The sequence below is a fragment of the Amblyomma americanum genome, chromosome 1 (genome assembly GCF_052857255.1).
Source record: "Amblyomma americanum isolate KBUSLIRL-KWMA chromosome 1, ASM5285725v1, whole genome shotgun sequence".
Lineage (NCBI taxonomy): Eukaryota > Metazoa > Arthropoda > Arachnida > Ixodida > Ixodidae > Amblyomma > Amblyomma americanum.
In genome coordinates this window covers 267,461,635-267,476,518 of record NC_135497.1, presented here as the reverse complement: position 1 = coordinate 267,476,518, position 14,884 = coordinate 267,461,635, and the positions used below count along the sequence as shown (strand labels likewise).

Sequence of the window (14,884 nt, the reverse complement as noted above, 5' to 3'; positions counted from 1 at the left end):
AATGGCCACGGCATGTAGTGAAAAGTCAAGATAACTGATAGTCATTGTGGGTAACTGATTCTATTCAGATAGACGGCAACTACAGCATAAAGCGGCAGAAAGTTAGGTGGGGAAACGAGATTAGGAAGTTGCACTGCAGGGACAAGATGGCCGCAGCTAGCACAGGTATGGGTTAATAGGAGAGTTATGGGAGAGGCTTTTGTCTTTAGTGGCCGTAGTCAGGCTGATGATGATGAAAAGATATATTCAAATCACTAAAGGAACTGCAGCACAAGGCATGGCTATGACAGCACCTTGCTTATGGTCCGCAGATTATACCTAAGTGTTCACAGTTGTGAAGCTTTCAGTACAATATTTTTACAGATTGGTAGCAAGGAAATGCAGAGAGCCTTACTGGAGAAAAATTGGAGAACGGAAATATTTTTGGAGCCGTGCACATTTTGTCAAACCGGTGCCACCCCCCAACCATAGTAAGATGTGATCGAATGGGGACGGCGGCAGCTTTGTGAAACCCCTTTTATGCTACCTATGGCAGCAAGACTACCACAACCAAAAGTACTGGTTTTTCTCCTAATAAGAGAATGGAGAGCGAGCACTATCAATGTTAGGCTGCACAGAACATACACTAAAATTTTTGTGGTCTAGTCTGCGCTGCGCCTAGGCTACTCCACTTCGGGAATACATTCGTAAATACTGCAGCATGTTTACTTTCAATGATTAAACAAAGTAAACAAGCCTGGATGCACCCACGTCGTTTTGCTTTCCTTTGGCACACTCGCCCAGGATAACGAGAATTAGATGTAGTGCGGCTGCGCCTCACAGCCAGCAGGCGCTGCCATGTATCCTATCCAGGCAGCCATGCTGCACCTCTTGCTTCGCACTTCCTGGAATGCTGGGCCATGCTAAAAGCATTTTGAAGTGTTTCTGCGCATCTTACTGAGATGGTACAATGTTTTAGGCACAGCCTGCAGCTTTTCAGGGGGCGTTGCATATGTGGCTCTCGGTGTAAAAAAGTACAATGTTTTTCGGGGAATCTCTCTTTGCTCATCTCATGGCGACGTTCTGCAATCACAAATGCATAAAATTTTCTCTTACTGTGTCTGATATAACTTTGTTTTTCGGTTTGTGCTTGGCTAAGTATTAAATTAACGTCAGCATTTAGCAGTGCTGTTGTTCTTGATGCATTTTATTGCAAGGTAGCTATTAGCAAGTGTAATTAGCATAAGCTTATGTGATCTACATGGCAGGCGAAAGGAGGAGCAGTGCCGTTGGCTCGCTTTGGTGCAAATGGCCTCAGTGTGCCGCATTGTGACCCCACTACCCATGCTGTTACTAGAAAGGCGCAGGTTTGAGCCGCACGTTTCAGATAGTCTGTGGATTGATGGATAGATGGACAAAATCTGCATGCAGAGAGATGCAAATACAGTTTTTAAATGCATTCCTGCATTCAACATAGGTTACATAGTCCCCTGCATAGCTTGGTTGGTACAGCAATGTATGCGACATATGGAGGGCACGGGTTTGCATTGCACATGCAGTACATGGTAGAGCCACTGCTGTGTATATGATCTTATCTTTTTGTTGTGAACTTATCTGGAGGCAGTTACTACGATGTTCTTTGTACCCCTAGCCGCTTTGAGACATTAAGCCCCATAAAACCAAACCCGTCCTACTGTTGTTTTCAACTTTTTAATCAGCTTTCAGTGAGAAAATGATTATGCTTGCAGTATACACAAGTATCTGTACCCACATATAACTTTGATTACCATCATGGTTCTAGATCCTAAATGCCCTGTGTTATTAGTATAAAACTCGATGAATTCTCCTTCTCAACGGGCACTTTTCGGTCTTTTCATAAAGGTCTCGAGAGTGAATGCATTTCTGCTTTAGTTTCAGAAAGCCATCGATACAGATTACTATGCTCCTGGCTCACGTCGAAATATATACTACATTGCCTCTAAAACTGCTTCACTGGTCATGCACAGAAAGCAGCGATAAAGGGTGTCGAAGCAGCCGTCATGCTGATGTCCTCTTGACTACATCAGGGCCCTGCTTTAGGCCCCCCTTTTCAGCAGTGATATTGGTTCTGGTGTAGCATAAAAAATTAGACTATACATGGATGACTGTTTTTAGACTACAGACTATACATGGATGACTGTTTTCATACAAGAGAGAAAGATGATTCGGACAGCTTTACAAATTGACCTTGAAACCTGTGCCCTTGTTCTCAAAAGTGGCTCTTGTCCCCAAGAGTTTTTAAGTAGTGTCACCTGAAAGCTGCACCGTGTGCAGTCAACGGGATTATAACAAATGGAAACAAACTATAAAAATATATATTAAAAATTATATCAAAATTATATCAAAATTATATAAAAAATGGGAACAAATGGACCAAATTATAACAAATGGAAAATCTGGGGGTTTGCATCACATCTCCAACGCAACAAATTGTTCTTCAGGATACTGAGTGGAATTGCATTAAAGCAGCGAACTGAAACTGGACCTTGGCATGTGGCCAGTGACAAGGCTTTGATTGGCGCAGCGATGGCAACACAGACATTGTACGCATGTTGTATGGCTGAAATAGTGATTGGAAGTGCTCTCGGTTTATAAAAGGCCCAATGCGACCAAATACGGCCCTCAAAATTACTTGCTCAAGCAGTGAGTGGGCAGTGACATGCAATTGATGTTTGTGACACTGAAATGTGGTGTTGTGTGCAGAAAACACCTGAACAGAGGCCACGAAATCTGAAGACTTTAAAACGCATTGTGCAGGAATGAACTGCTGCTTGGCTGCCATACTTCAGGGTGGGGAGGGAAGCCCACAGTACAGTAAATGTTTCACTGGATTTCCTGAAGATCAAGAAAATCTTAGAATTGCCCTTTAAAGGACTAAGCTACCCAAGTTTTGCATGCATGCTTTCTTTCAAATCAAGTGATAGACATTACAAAACATGGATCACCGTGTGGCATTCACCTATGACTGCAACATAATTTATAGTCGAATTTCTTCTCTCACGCTGTTTCAGTTTCATCAACTGAACAACAGCTGCGACGTGCCATTACGTCATTTAAGGCATGCAAAACAAGGCAATGTTTCATATTTCCTTGCGTAATTTGCGCACTTTTCCCAGTAATTTAAAGCTCCAAAAGGGTGTGCACAAATTATGTGCACATCCTACATTGGCACGTATAAAACAACCCCACAACTCGCACTGTTCGCTGGTAAAAAGAAAAGGTAGATTGCAAATACAGGCCGATGCATAACACCCCTTCTCCTGAGATGGCATGACTGTGCATGCGGAGCTCAAAGCAATAAATATTGAACAGTACACTCGCAGAGCCAGCAGTCACTGGCAGATGGATACAAAAGGCACTAAAACTGCACCCTCACGTGTGCCTGGCCGAAGAAGGCGAGACTGGCACCGTGAGTGATGGATAAGAGGGAGGGTAAAGGCATTTGTTGAGGCGGAGCTCAAGGTAGACCTCTTTTATGGTGCGGCGAAGGGTGAGTCTCCCACCGTCCTCCGAGGGCTTGGGCCAGGGGATCAACGGTGCCCGGAAAAGTGTGTCGCGGGCGAGCTGATGGGCCAGCTCATTGCCGTCAATCCCTGAATGCCCAGGGACACAGCGGAGGAAAACGATGGAAGGCTGCAGTGCGGAGACCGCTCGTTCGACCTCCTGTTGGAGAGAAGGGGTCAGGGTGCGTTTCTGTATGTGGTGTATAGCGGCTTGTGAGTCTGAATAGACTGTGTACTCTTGGAGAGAGGGAAGGAGGGCAAATGACTGGAGGGCATGCGCAATGGCGAGGACCTCGAGGGACAATGCGTCTGGAGGGTGTAGATACGGCCCGCTGGTGTGGGTTTCAGGAGCAGGGAGGTGTGGATGGTACAGGGCGTAGCCGCAGGAACCTCGAGGAGCCACGAAGGAGGCATCCGTGTAAGCTACACCCTGGGTATCAAAGAGCGGGGAATGGTGCTGTGCGGCCGCATGTCGACGTCCGGTGTGCAGGACGGGGGACATGTTGGTCGGGAGGGGAAGGATACGAAGATTGGGAGCGGGGGTGGGAATAGGAGAGGTAAACGGGGAGATTGGAATGGGCAAGATACCCGCTTGAGTCAATAACCACTGACCCTGACGGGTAAGGGAAAGCCGGGCAAGCTGCGAGTCACGATGGAGACTGAGAAGAGAACGAAGAGGATGGAGGAGGCCTGTGGCAAAGAGCTTAGTGGTAGAGGTAGTGATAGGGAGGTTGAGAGCTGCCTTGTAGAGGCCCACAAGGGCAGTCTGAAGAGCGTTGAGTCTGGGTAAAGGAAGCGTAGGGTGCAAAGTACAAGACCTTGTTGAGGGCCAGCGCGTGGGCAACGCGGCACGCGTGAGCCTCGTGGAGACCTGAGCGTCGAGTGACCACGCGCCGCAGGAGGTGAGTTACAGAGTGGCAGGTGGTGACAGCGCGGTGGAGGGCTTGCACATTCTTAGCCGCATGCAAAGGGAAGCCAAGAACTTTGCACTGTGTGACGACAGGAATGGGAGAGCCAGAAAGGTGGAGAGAGACGAAGTGGTTGTGTGAGCGCTGGTAGGAGGAATGGTTGAGAAGGAGAAGCTCGGATATCTCAGGTGCAGGAGAGAGGCCAGCGGTGGTGAGAAAGGAGTTGATGAGATCTAGGCCACGTTGCAGGGTGTCCTGTACGTGACCGGGAGAGCCAGATGAACACCAGAGAGTGATGTCATCGGCGTAAAATATGTGATGCAGGTTGGGAATTTCAGCTAGCTGGGAGGCGAGAGGGGCCACAGCGAGATTGAAAAGGGTAGGAGAGAGAACAGCACCTTGAGGGGTGCCACGGGTGAGGTGGTGTGGGTTAGACAAGTGGGTATCTACTCGAAAGAGAGCCACACGTTTAGAGAGGAATGAGCGGATATAGGAGTACATGCGGGAGCCACAATCCAAAGAGGCGAGTTGAGAAAAGATGTGATTGTGGCAAACACCGTCAAAGGCCTTGCGAACATCGACAGTCACAAGTGCGTAAATTTGAGTGGGTGTAGGGGACAGGAACGTTTGCTGGAGAATCAGAAACATGTCCTGTGCACAGACGTGGCGTCGGAAGCCAATGAGAGAATGGGGGAAGAACTCCCGTGCCTCAAGAAAATCAGAGGCGAGTCAGAGCCATTCGCTCAAGGGTCTTACCAACGCACGACGTCAGGGAGATTGGGCGGAGGTTAGAGAGAGAGGGAGGTTTGCCCGGCTTTGGAATCATAGAAATAAGGGAGGATGTCCAGGAGCTCGGCAAGCAGCCGCTCTCCCAGGCCTCATTGTAGGTTTGAAGGAGGAATTCTTTGGCGCAGTCAGGAAGGTTACGAAGTGTGGTGTATGTAATGGCATCCTCACCGGGAGCCGAGCGTGTAGCATTAGCAGCCAGAGCAGATTCGAGCTCCCGGAGAGTGAAGCATTGGTCCAGATGGGGTTAGGTCCACCTGAGTACACCGGGTAGGAGGGTGCCAGAGGGGGCGGGAGGTAGAGAGAGGCGAGTTGATCAAAAACTTCGGAGGGAGTCCCCTGAGTGAGGGCTTTAGCTAGAGTGGGAGCAAGGGCAGGCTTAGTGCCAAGGAGGGATTTAAAGAGAGACCATGCAGATCGCGAGTGCAATGCAGAATCAAGGCCATCGCAAAGAGCACTCCAACGAGAGTGCTCGAGGGAGGCGCAGTGGGCGACGATCTCAGCCCGCAGAGCAGTGATCCGGGAGGAAAGTTGGGCATTGTGTGGTTGGGAGCGAAAGGAGCGTTGAAGACGTTTACGGCGACTCCATAAACGGATAAGGTGAGGATCTGGGTCTTGGATTGGGTAACGAGAGCGAACGCGACGGCTACTGGACGTGAGCGCTGCAGAGATGCGCGACGTCCAGTCGTCGTAGGATTGAAAGGAGTCCGAGGCGAGATTAGTGCGAAAAGCATGCCAGTCAGTGTGAATAACCGGATGACAGCGAGGGATGTGGGAAAGAGAGGTGGTGATATGGATGAGAAAGTGGTCACTTAGAAGAGTTTCGGCTGTCACCTGCCAGTGAAAGGAAAGTGAACCCCGAGAGAATGTGAGGTCGGGTGTCGTGGGGCGTTGTGAGGCAATGCCCGCTCGAGTAGGAGAGCCAGGAGTATTAAGAAGGGTGAGGTGGCGTTCCTGGGCCAGACAATGCAGGAGGCGGCCGGGTTTGAGGGTTTGTGGGTAGCCCCAGAGTGTGTGAGGGGCATTAAAGTCACCACCAAAGAGGAGATGGGAGGTAGAAGGAAGAGAGTGAAGGAATTTGCCCAGAGCAGAGAATAAAGAGGAAGTGACCGGGGGGTTGTAAAAAGACAAAAGGACGAGTGAGATGCGGGAAGAAGGGTGGTAATAAACCACATAAACTAAATATTTAAGGAGGGTGGAGGGGATGTCAATTTGCTCCACGAGCACGTCACTGCGTACATAAATAGACGCAAGTGGTGTGGCCGTAGTGGCATGGTAGGCGCGGTAGCCTGGGACATTGCGGGCCGTCCGGGTCTCCTGGAGAAGGAGAAAATGAGGCAGAGAGGGGCGGGTGAGTAGCAACTGGTGGAGGGTGGTCTTATTGTGGCAAAGATTTCGGCAGTTCCACTGCACAATTTCGAGGTCCTCGCCAAACGCCATTATGAGAGTGAAGAGGAACGCGATGGTATGCGTTCCTTCTTTTTTGCCGGGGGCAGTGACTCATGGACGGATTGGAGCATAGATGTGAAAGATTCCAATTGCTTTGATTGTGCTTGGTGGGTGGTAAGAATCTGGAGAACCGAAGTTTCCAGCTGAACCAAGCGAGTGTGATGTGCCTGTGTGGTGGTTTCGACAAGGTCAGCCAAAGGGGCGACCTGGGCGCTGGAGGAGGGAGTGGGGAACGTGGCAAGGTGCTCATTTAGCTTGCTAAGCTGGGAGGTAAGAGAGGAGGTGGTTGTCTGGAGGGTTTGAGTCAAGGCATGTATCTGCTGTTGTAGATCGTGGGAACTGTGCTGCTGCTCTCGCTGCTGGCGTTCCAGCATTGCGAGCCGGAGGTCGAAGGAGCGGCTCACGTCAGTCAAGGATGGGGAGGGTGGTGTAGTGGAAGGGAGAGACGCTGGCACCGAGGATCCTTTAACTATGGTGGTGGTGGTGACGTGATCGGAGCTGACGGATATTCATGATTAGAGGAGGAGGAGGAGGAGGGGGTGGTGGGTTGAGTGGCCCGGCGCAAAGCTAGGCGTCGGAGATGAGCAGCTTTAGCACACTCGCGTTGTTTAGCAAGGAGGAAGGGGCAAGTGGGGTCGAGGGAGGGGTGGGTGTTCACCTGGCAATGAACGCACCAGGGCTGGGCACACACATGAGCGGAAGGGTCAGCGGGTAGAGGAGCAGCACAGCGACGGCACTTTGCCGGAACGCTGTGCTGGGTGCATTGGTGGGCGCGGTGGCCTAGAGTGAGACAACGGGTGCAGGTGGGAGGCTTAGGTTTATGAGGATGGCACCGGAAGGCAACGCGTTTGAAATATACAAAGTGGGGGATGACGGTACCAGCGAACGTTATGAGCACTGATTGAGTGGATCCCATCATGCGAGCAGCGAGAATATCTGTTTTGAAAGATTCTAGATCATGCATGAGCTCATCAGGAGTGAAGTGACCACCGGCGTTATGGATGACGCCGAGGCATGAGATGGGAGGATGGGGGGAATAAGTTTTGATGCTGACAGGCTTACCGTGAAGGTGCGTGATAGAAAGTAGGAGGTGGGCGGTGAGAGGAGAATGAGTTTTTAAAAACACAAGGCTTTGGGCTGGCCTGGCCTGAAGGGTGATGTCTGCACAGGTCTTGGAGGAAAGTTGTGCAGTGGAGGTGACTGCAGCGAGCACGTCGTAGAGAGGCAGCTTGGGATTGAGGGTACCAGGAGGGAGTTGTATGCCAACAGTGATGAGCTCGGAGCGGGGTCGGGTGGCGGAAGCAGGCTTACGGCTGGCACCGATGGTGCTCCAGCCGATTTCCGGGGATGGAGTGTCGTCTACCGGGGACGCCATGAAGTCCATGTCTGCCGACGAATCGTCAGCCTGAGGCGCAATCTGTGACGCTGGTGCCGGGCTGCAGGTCTTGGTGTCAGCGGGTAATGTGGCTGGTGTAGGCACGGCGGCACCGGCGGCGTCGACGAACGCAGGCGGCTGCGACGCGTCTATGGGCCCAAAGGTGTTGGCGTCCCTTAGAGCGTGGAGTTGGCTAGCAGTGGACGCTGCGGCGACGACGACCGCTGCCGGCTGCGCCGCGGCTGTCGATCTGGAGCTCCCAGCGTCGCTCACAGTGTTGGTTGCGACAGGATTTTGCGCGGTGGCGTGGGCGGTTGGAGTAGGCCCCGCGGTGGCGACATCAGTGAGTCTGGGCTGCAGGGGCTTCGTCAGACGCTGCATTGCAGAGGTGCAGGCGCGGCGCGTTAGGGATAGCGAGGCGCCGTGCCGCTTAAGACTTTCAGACTTCGTATAATACGTTTATTGACCAACTGCACATGTGCAAATATAGAAGTGGGCCGAACGAGAGGGCACACAATGTGTTTTTTGCGGCAGTCACCCACTGTGGTGGCTTCTTTGCAGTGCCTCAATGCGACAAGGCGAAGCACCACCGCCGCCATCAAGCACAAAAAATAAAAACTGTGCTAGCGTTCACAATGGCTGTTTCTGCGGGGTCACAATATGAAGAGGAGAAACGCTGAGGCTTCTTTGCGGTGCATAAAAGAAACGAGGCGAAGCTTCTATCAACTACAGCGATCAACTTATATATGAATTGGCCGGGTCTAGGACACGCAGCTTAAAAAGCAGAAGCCCTGCGACAATTAGCTGCCGCAGTGGCTTTCCCACAGTACTGGAGAGCAAAGGAGTGAAGCATCTAAAAATTGCAAGGCAGATTTTTTGGTTACTTTCGTCACTGCCATCGACGGACCGTACGCGTTACGAATTTCCTTCTGCGCTAAAGAAAGCACGAACGCGGACTGAATTCAGCGAGCTCTCGAATAGGATCTGTTCAGCTCTTGTGCCAAGAAATGCCAATCGACATTTTTATAAAGTGAAATTGCCAATAAATGTTTTTTACCTCAATTCAGCAGTTACATTTCTCAAAATGAGGTGGTTTGGATAATGTTCCTTCCCGCAAGTAAAAAAAAATGTACAAGGTTTTACTGTATTCCTGTCAATCAACGGTGCCGACACATCACAGCCGCCACTTAACGCACCTGCGCAGTGCTCACAAGAAGCCTTCCTTCAGATTCTTTCCACAGAGCACATGGTTAGCAGCGCTAGGGACGGCACATGCAACGACATCCATCTATCTACTGAACACAAGGGTTCCAAGGTTCGAGCGACACTGTCGAGAGAGAGACTCGGCAGTAACATACGACCGCACTCTGCAGGTCGAAGCGGTAGCTCGTTTGCTGCCAACTCGTCAGTGCCCAATACTCTTGGTATCCAGCTAGTCCAGTTTCCTAAGTCCTCAAAAGCATTGTGCACTCTCTGGGGCTAAGTTTGAGGAAATGCAGGACGGAGCTAACAGTTTATTGCGAAAACTTTGTTATCGGGAACGGGATCCATACCAGCTGCCGGTGTCAACGAAGATACAAAAGATGCCTTCAACGTCTGGCCGGTGGTTGCTTTTCCTTCGGCTGCTGCTAGCCCCGCTTGCAGTCAACAATCACAGAGTCCGCGTTTACGTCATGGTTCACGTCACTTTTTGGAAGTGACATCATCAGTGTCCAGAGTTTGAATCAGAGTGGTGGGAAAATCGTTCTGAACTCAGAATCCAAATCTCTCTGCAATAAATTAGTCTTTTGCTGTTGGACAAACAACAACTCTTTGAAATGCCCACATATTGGATTTTGCTAGCAATAGAGTTGTTCTCAGTGTCCCTTTAAGCTGAGTCAGGTGAAAATAGTGACTCTGTCATTAATATGCAGTTAGCAGGCCAGCTTTGAAGGATGGAGATAGAAAGGGCACATACATAACCAGTGCATTCGTCTTTGCACTGTGGTTTTGCAAGGAAAGGAACCTCTCTTACAGCTAAACTAATTCTGCGTGTTTGTTTGGCTCTCTTACATGTGCGCGCCAAAGACCTGCAGCATGGCATCGCCAGTGGTTCGTCTGCTGCAAGGAAGCAACTTCTTTAATATTCAGCATTCAACGTGTTGCAAGTGCAATACGTGAAAGCTGCTGTCCAACTGTGGATGATGAAAACAGCCTAAAAATTCCTGCGGGTGAACTGCTTCATTATGAGAGGTCATGGTACTGGAGGGCACTGGCCCACAAAATAAATTGCTGTTCCCTAATACGTTTCTTTTGTCACATTGATTGCAGTTTTATGTGTTGACCTATACTGTTGGGGAGAGAGCGCCTTCGTGTGCTCTTTAAATGACTGCATTACAAAAGCCTGAATATTGACAACGTAGACCTGCGTGCCTGGAGTGTGAAAACTTACCACAGCGCTTGAGTGTGCTTAATAAACCTGCAATTGTGGTCTCGCCGTCTTATTTACTGGGGCCTTCCTGTAGCATGCAACCTTGCAAAATTGCAGTCTGCGAAAAGAAATAAAAAGAAGCATTAGGCATAAATCCACGACTCTGGGGATGACTTTCCATTTATTTCCATGGACTAGATTTACACATGTACAACCACCATACTACATTAATGACAAAGGTAGCACCGTGCTTGCAGCAAGCAGATTTGACAGAATTGAGGAAATAGAAGCAAACATAAAAACGAGACTAGGGTAACGCATTAGCAGAAAAGTAAAATTCCTTGCAAACGCAGAAAATGCAACCAACAAGCTACTACAGCAACATAAAGCCGCAGTAGCTCAGCTGGACGCTAATTCGACCCTGGCTGCAGCGGTCACATTTCAACGGAGGTGAAATGGTAGAGGCCTGTGTACTGTGCATATTAACAAACCATTCCCCCTGCTTGGTCGCCTGCCTGCTTCTTGCCTGCCCTGGTATTGAAGTTGCCCATCAGCACGGTGTACTCAATTAGCCTTATGTCATCCCACAGCACAGCCCATATTCCTCCTTAAAACCAATTATGGGGCAGGGCTTGGTGGAGATATGGCAATGGAACTGTAGGAACTTTGCAGAAAATGGGAGAACCTACAGCTCCACAATGAAACCCTCTCAAAAGAAAAGAGCCTACAAGACACAAAGGTAAAAAATGATTAGGATATAAAACAGCAAAACCGATCAAGACGTGCGAAAGTGGGCTGACTCAATTGATTTGGGCGAAGTTAATTTTGAGGGGTGATCCAAGCATATACCGTGCCATTCCAACATATTGAGACATCCTAGATTATTACAGGGGCTGATGGAAGTGCTACTCAGCCCCGCACAAAAAACTAACCAAAAGAGAGGTGGTAGATTAGAGAAGGCTGCAGACAGGCACCTGCTCACACCTGCATGAACTCCAAAAGATGTGCCCTGCACAATACACTGACAAATGCCCGTGGTGCAAGCTAACCGACAATCGTACATGTAACATGGACCTGCCCGCATGCAGTTGGATCTGAAAAGACAACCCAAGCGTGACACAGTGGAAACACCTGCTGCCCAGCAGGGAAGGAGATGTACAGAGGTTTCTCATACTTGCCAGCCAATACGGCAGCAACCAGGTGCGGCATCCTAGACCAAGGGTCAACCACATCACGTGGCAGCCTGTAAGGGCTACTGACGTCTCTAAAGATGTGGAAATAGTATTTGTCTAATACTTAACTCCAAGTCAATGTACATAATGCCCTAATCCAATTTTGGGTATGGGCCAAGCAAATTTTCACCTAGCAGCAACTCTAATAATAAATGGCAGTTACCAGTATACCTCGAGGGAAATAAGAGTTGTGGCTTCATAGTCCCCTCAGGTTTTTTTGGATTGCTCGTGAAGCAGTGCTTTAAGGCTAAAAAGTAAAAGTTCACGACCATAAAACGTGAAAATGCTAAGGAACGAAGACCACTCACGGCCGTCTTGGTCCACAGAAATATGATGACAATACAGCACGACACACAATGAAACTGTGCACACTACCTCCCGATTGAGCTTGTAGCACAAAAAAAGAAGCAAGGACCATTCTTCATTCTAGATATATATAGCAACCCCAAAAGCGGAGTCCTATAATAATGAAAGCCATCAACGAATCCAGAAAAATAAGCAAAACGAATCCCTTAAAAGTATCAACGCAAAACGCATGGCAGGGGGTTACAGAACAATTTTAAATAAAGGAATGAGCCTCTGGCAACACATTCGAGGCAATGGCTACACATGTGATGGATCTGCTAGTGCCAACTAGGATAAAAAATAGTGTGCAAGCCAACACAGGCCCAGACTTGACCCTATGTTAAAACATGATACATGCACAATGTAGAAACATAAATGAGAACCTAGGAAGCGACCATTACTTAGCAGCACACCCAAGAAGGGAGACACGAGTGGTAAACTGGGATAAGAAAGAAGGCAAGGCAATGCAGATGGCAAGAAGATTGAAAAACAAAACGAATGCACTGACCCTTGAAGGATGCAGAGCACACCACAAAGACTATAGGAATAGAAGCAGAAAACAAAGCCACTGATAGTACGTTATTACACATGTGTCAGACACATAATAGCTTACAAAAGAGATGGCTGAAACAAACACAACAAAAACTAACGGTTATAACAACCAAACTAGACAGACAAATCAAAAGCCATGCTCGAGAAACAATAATGAGAACAAATCTAAGATATATTTTAGACCCAGATAACATTAACACAAACAGAGCATGGAAGCCCACCCAATGACGAAGAGATGATCAAGAAAATGCAGAAGCACCTACACAGCATGAAAAAAAAAACTCTTCGCAACTACAGCAGCAACCTCAACCCTAAAATGATAAAGACAAAACAATACCATAGGTAATAGCATCCATGCAGAAAACTACCACATCCTCTGCACCAGGAGCAGAGGAGCTTGCCAACAAAACACTCCAAAACCCAGAAAAGGACTCTATTCAGGAGATCAGAGTACAACTGCTGGAAAGATGGACGGCTGCCAGACACCTGGAAACACGCCAAGGTACTTCTCATAGTCATACCTAAGCCTGGAAAGAAACTCGCTAACCAACCTCACGCCCATATTCCTAGCCTAATGTTTACGGAAGGTTCTGGAGCGTGTGGCACTATCTACTTTACAGGACTACATGGACAAGCACAATCTCTTCCCGCACATGATGACAGGCTTCCAACCGAACCTATGTATGCAAGCTATAATGCTCAAGCTTTCTGAAGATGTAATATGCACACTGACTAAGGCCAACACTAAAGCAATACTGGCACTCGACCTCACGAAAGACTGATAATGTCACCCACACTGCCATCACAAATGCCCTAAAGGCAGAAATCACTTCTGTAAGCATCAAGTCAGATACACTACAGCCAAGGATCAAAAGCACAGCAATGCTCTCCAAACTTATTGCATACATTGGAGAAATCAACAGGCTCATAAGACAAATGACAAATGCCAGAGAAAGATGGAAGCAGATTTAAGGAGGCTAGTGCAGGCCCTAATGCTCAGCCGTATAGTATACTCCCTCTCCTTTTCTCAAACTTCAGGCAGCAGATAAGGAGAAGGTTGAATGGCTCGCAGCACAGTCATGCAAGGCAGCCTTTCATCTCCCTAAGAACACATGTACAGGCTGCTGCAGCTAGGCATCCACAACACGCTTCCCAAGCAATCTGAGGCACATAGAACCACGCAGTACAACAGACCAACAAAAGCACCAATGGGAAGTCCCATTCTAGGAACATTAGATATAAAGCAAGAATTGCATAGGGACAAATACTGCAGAAATCCCAAGAGACATACACAGGCATCAAAGAATAGATCCAATCCCAAAAAACACGCATCCTGGATGTCACGCAGAAAGACGGAAGGAGAGAGCTAAAGCCCTCCACAGGCAACACTCGAACAATAAGGAGGCAGTATGCATGGGCACTGCAGAGCTCTGCGATCATGATGCCTTTTGCAGAGGCATCATGGACACGGATGTAAAACCAATATCAGCTGCTTCCGTATGGAGCACAAAGGTACACGAAGCAGAAGAAGCGGCCATTGCCTTACACATTATAAAAACGGAAGCCAAGACGATTTTCAGGAACTATATAGTATACTACAAGAATACTAGTCCAGTACACTACAGCTACTCCAAGACAACCGTTCGAAACATTGCAAAAGGGAGGATCCACAAACCCGCCAGACAAATCCTAAAAGAGCAATACCTTAACACAAAACCCATTAGAATCATATGGGTTCGAGCCCACACGTTGTATCCTGGGAATGAGGTGGCCTGCAACTTAGCCCGAAGTTTCGCTAACCTGGCAATGCATGAGCCGGTCCTGCGGTCGCCCTGAGAGACCCTGACCACCTACCATGGAATTGCACATTATAGAAACAACAGAAGGATGCTCCCACCGACTGAAAAAAGCCTTAGCATACATCAACAGGTGGCATGGCAGAAACCGCAAATAAACACATTTCCAAACCCCCATGTTCCAGGGCTTCCTACACCCGCCATTGTAAGCTCTGCGGGGCCACAAAAGCAGATTTAAAGCACATTTCATTCGAATGCAACAATCTGAAACCGAAGAAAGGTTGGCAACTCTCAAACGAGCAAGAGTGGGAGGATGCTGCGTTCAGCTTGGACCCACCGTCTCAACTGCAGGCAACTGCGCTTTGGAACTGGGAACGGAAAGACCGGACCCCACGACCAGAACATGCAGAACCGGAAGGCCTGATCGAACAGCCACCTCTTGTACTCTGGAAGCCCACTAGAATCAACCAAATCCGTTCTGTCAACGAAATATAGTTACCACCACCACCA

The 14,884-nt window shown here is 48.7% G+C and overlaps 1 protein-coding gene across 5 annotated transcripts in view; it reads right to left on the bottom strand.

Annotated features, from left to right (window-relative positions):
- LOC144115044 (uncharacterized) overlaps positions 1-14,884 on the bottom strand; it is a 42,400-nt gene that overhangs the window by 26,477 nt on the left and 1,039 nt on the right. For 2 of the 5 annotated variants that reach the window (XM_077649171.1, XM_077649170.1), the window contains 2 exons: positions 10,471-10,567; positions 7,727-8,414 (listed from right to left, as the gene is read on the bottom strand). In XM_077649171.1, the coding sequence (XP_077505297.1) occupies positions 7,727-8,048 (322 nt within the window). In that variant the 5' untranslated portion in view covers positions 8,049-8,414; positions 10,471-10,567. Of the gene's footprint in view, positions 1-7,726; positions 8,415-8,936; positions 9,809-10,470; positions 10,568-14,711; positions 14,832-14,884 lie in introns of those variants that run through there. The other 3 variants (XM_077649172.1, XR_013311213.1, XR_013311212.1) reach the window with 3 other exon arrangements.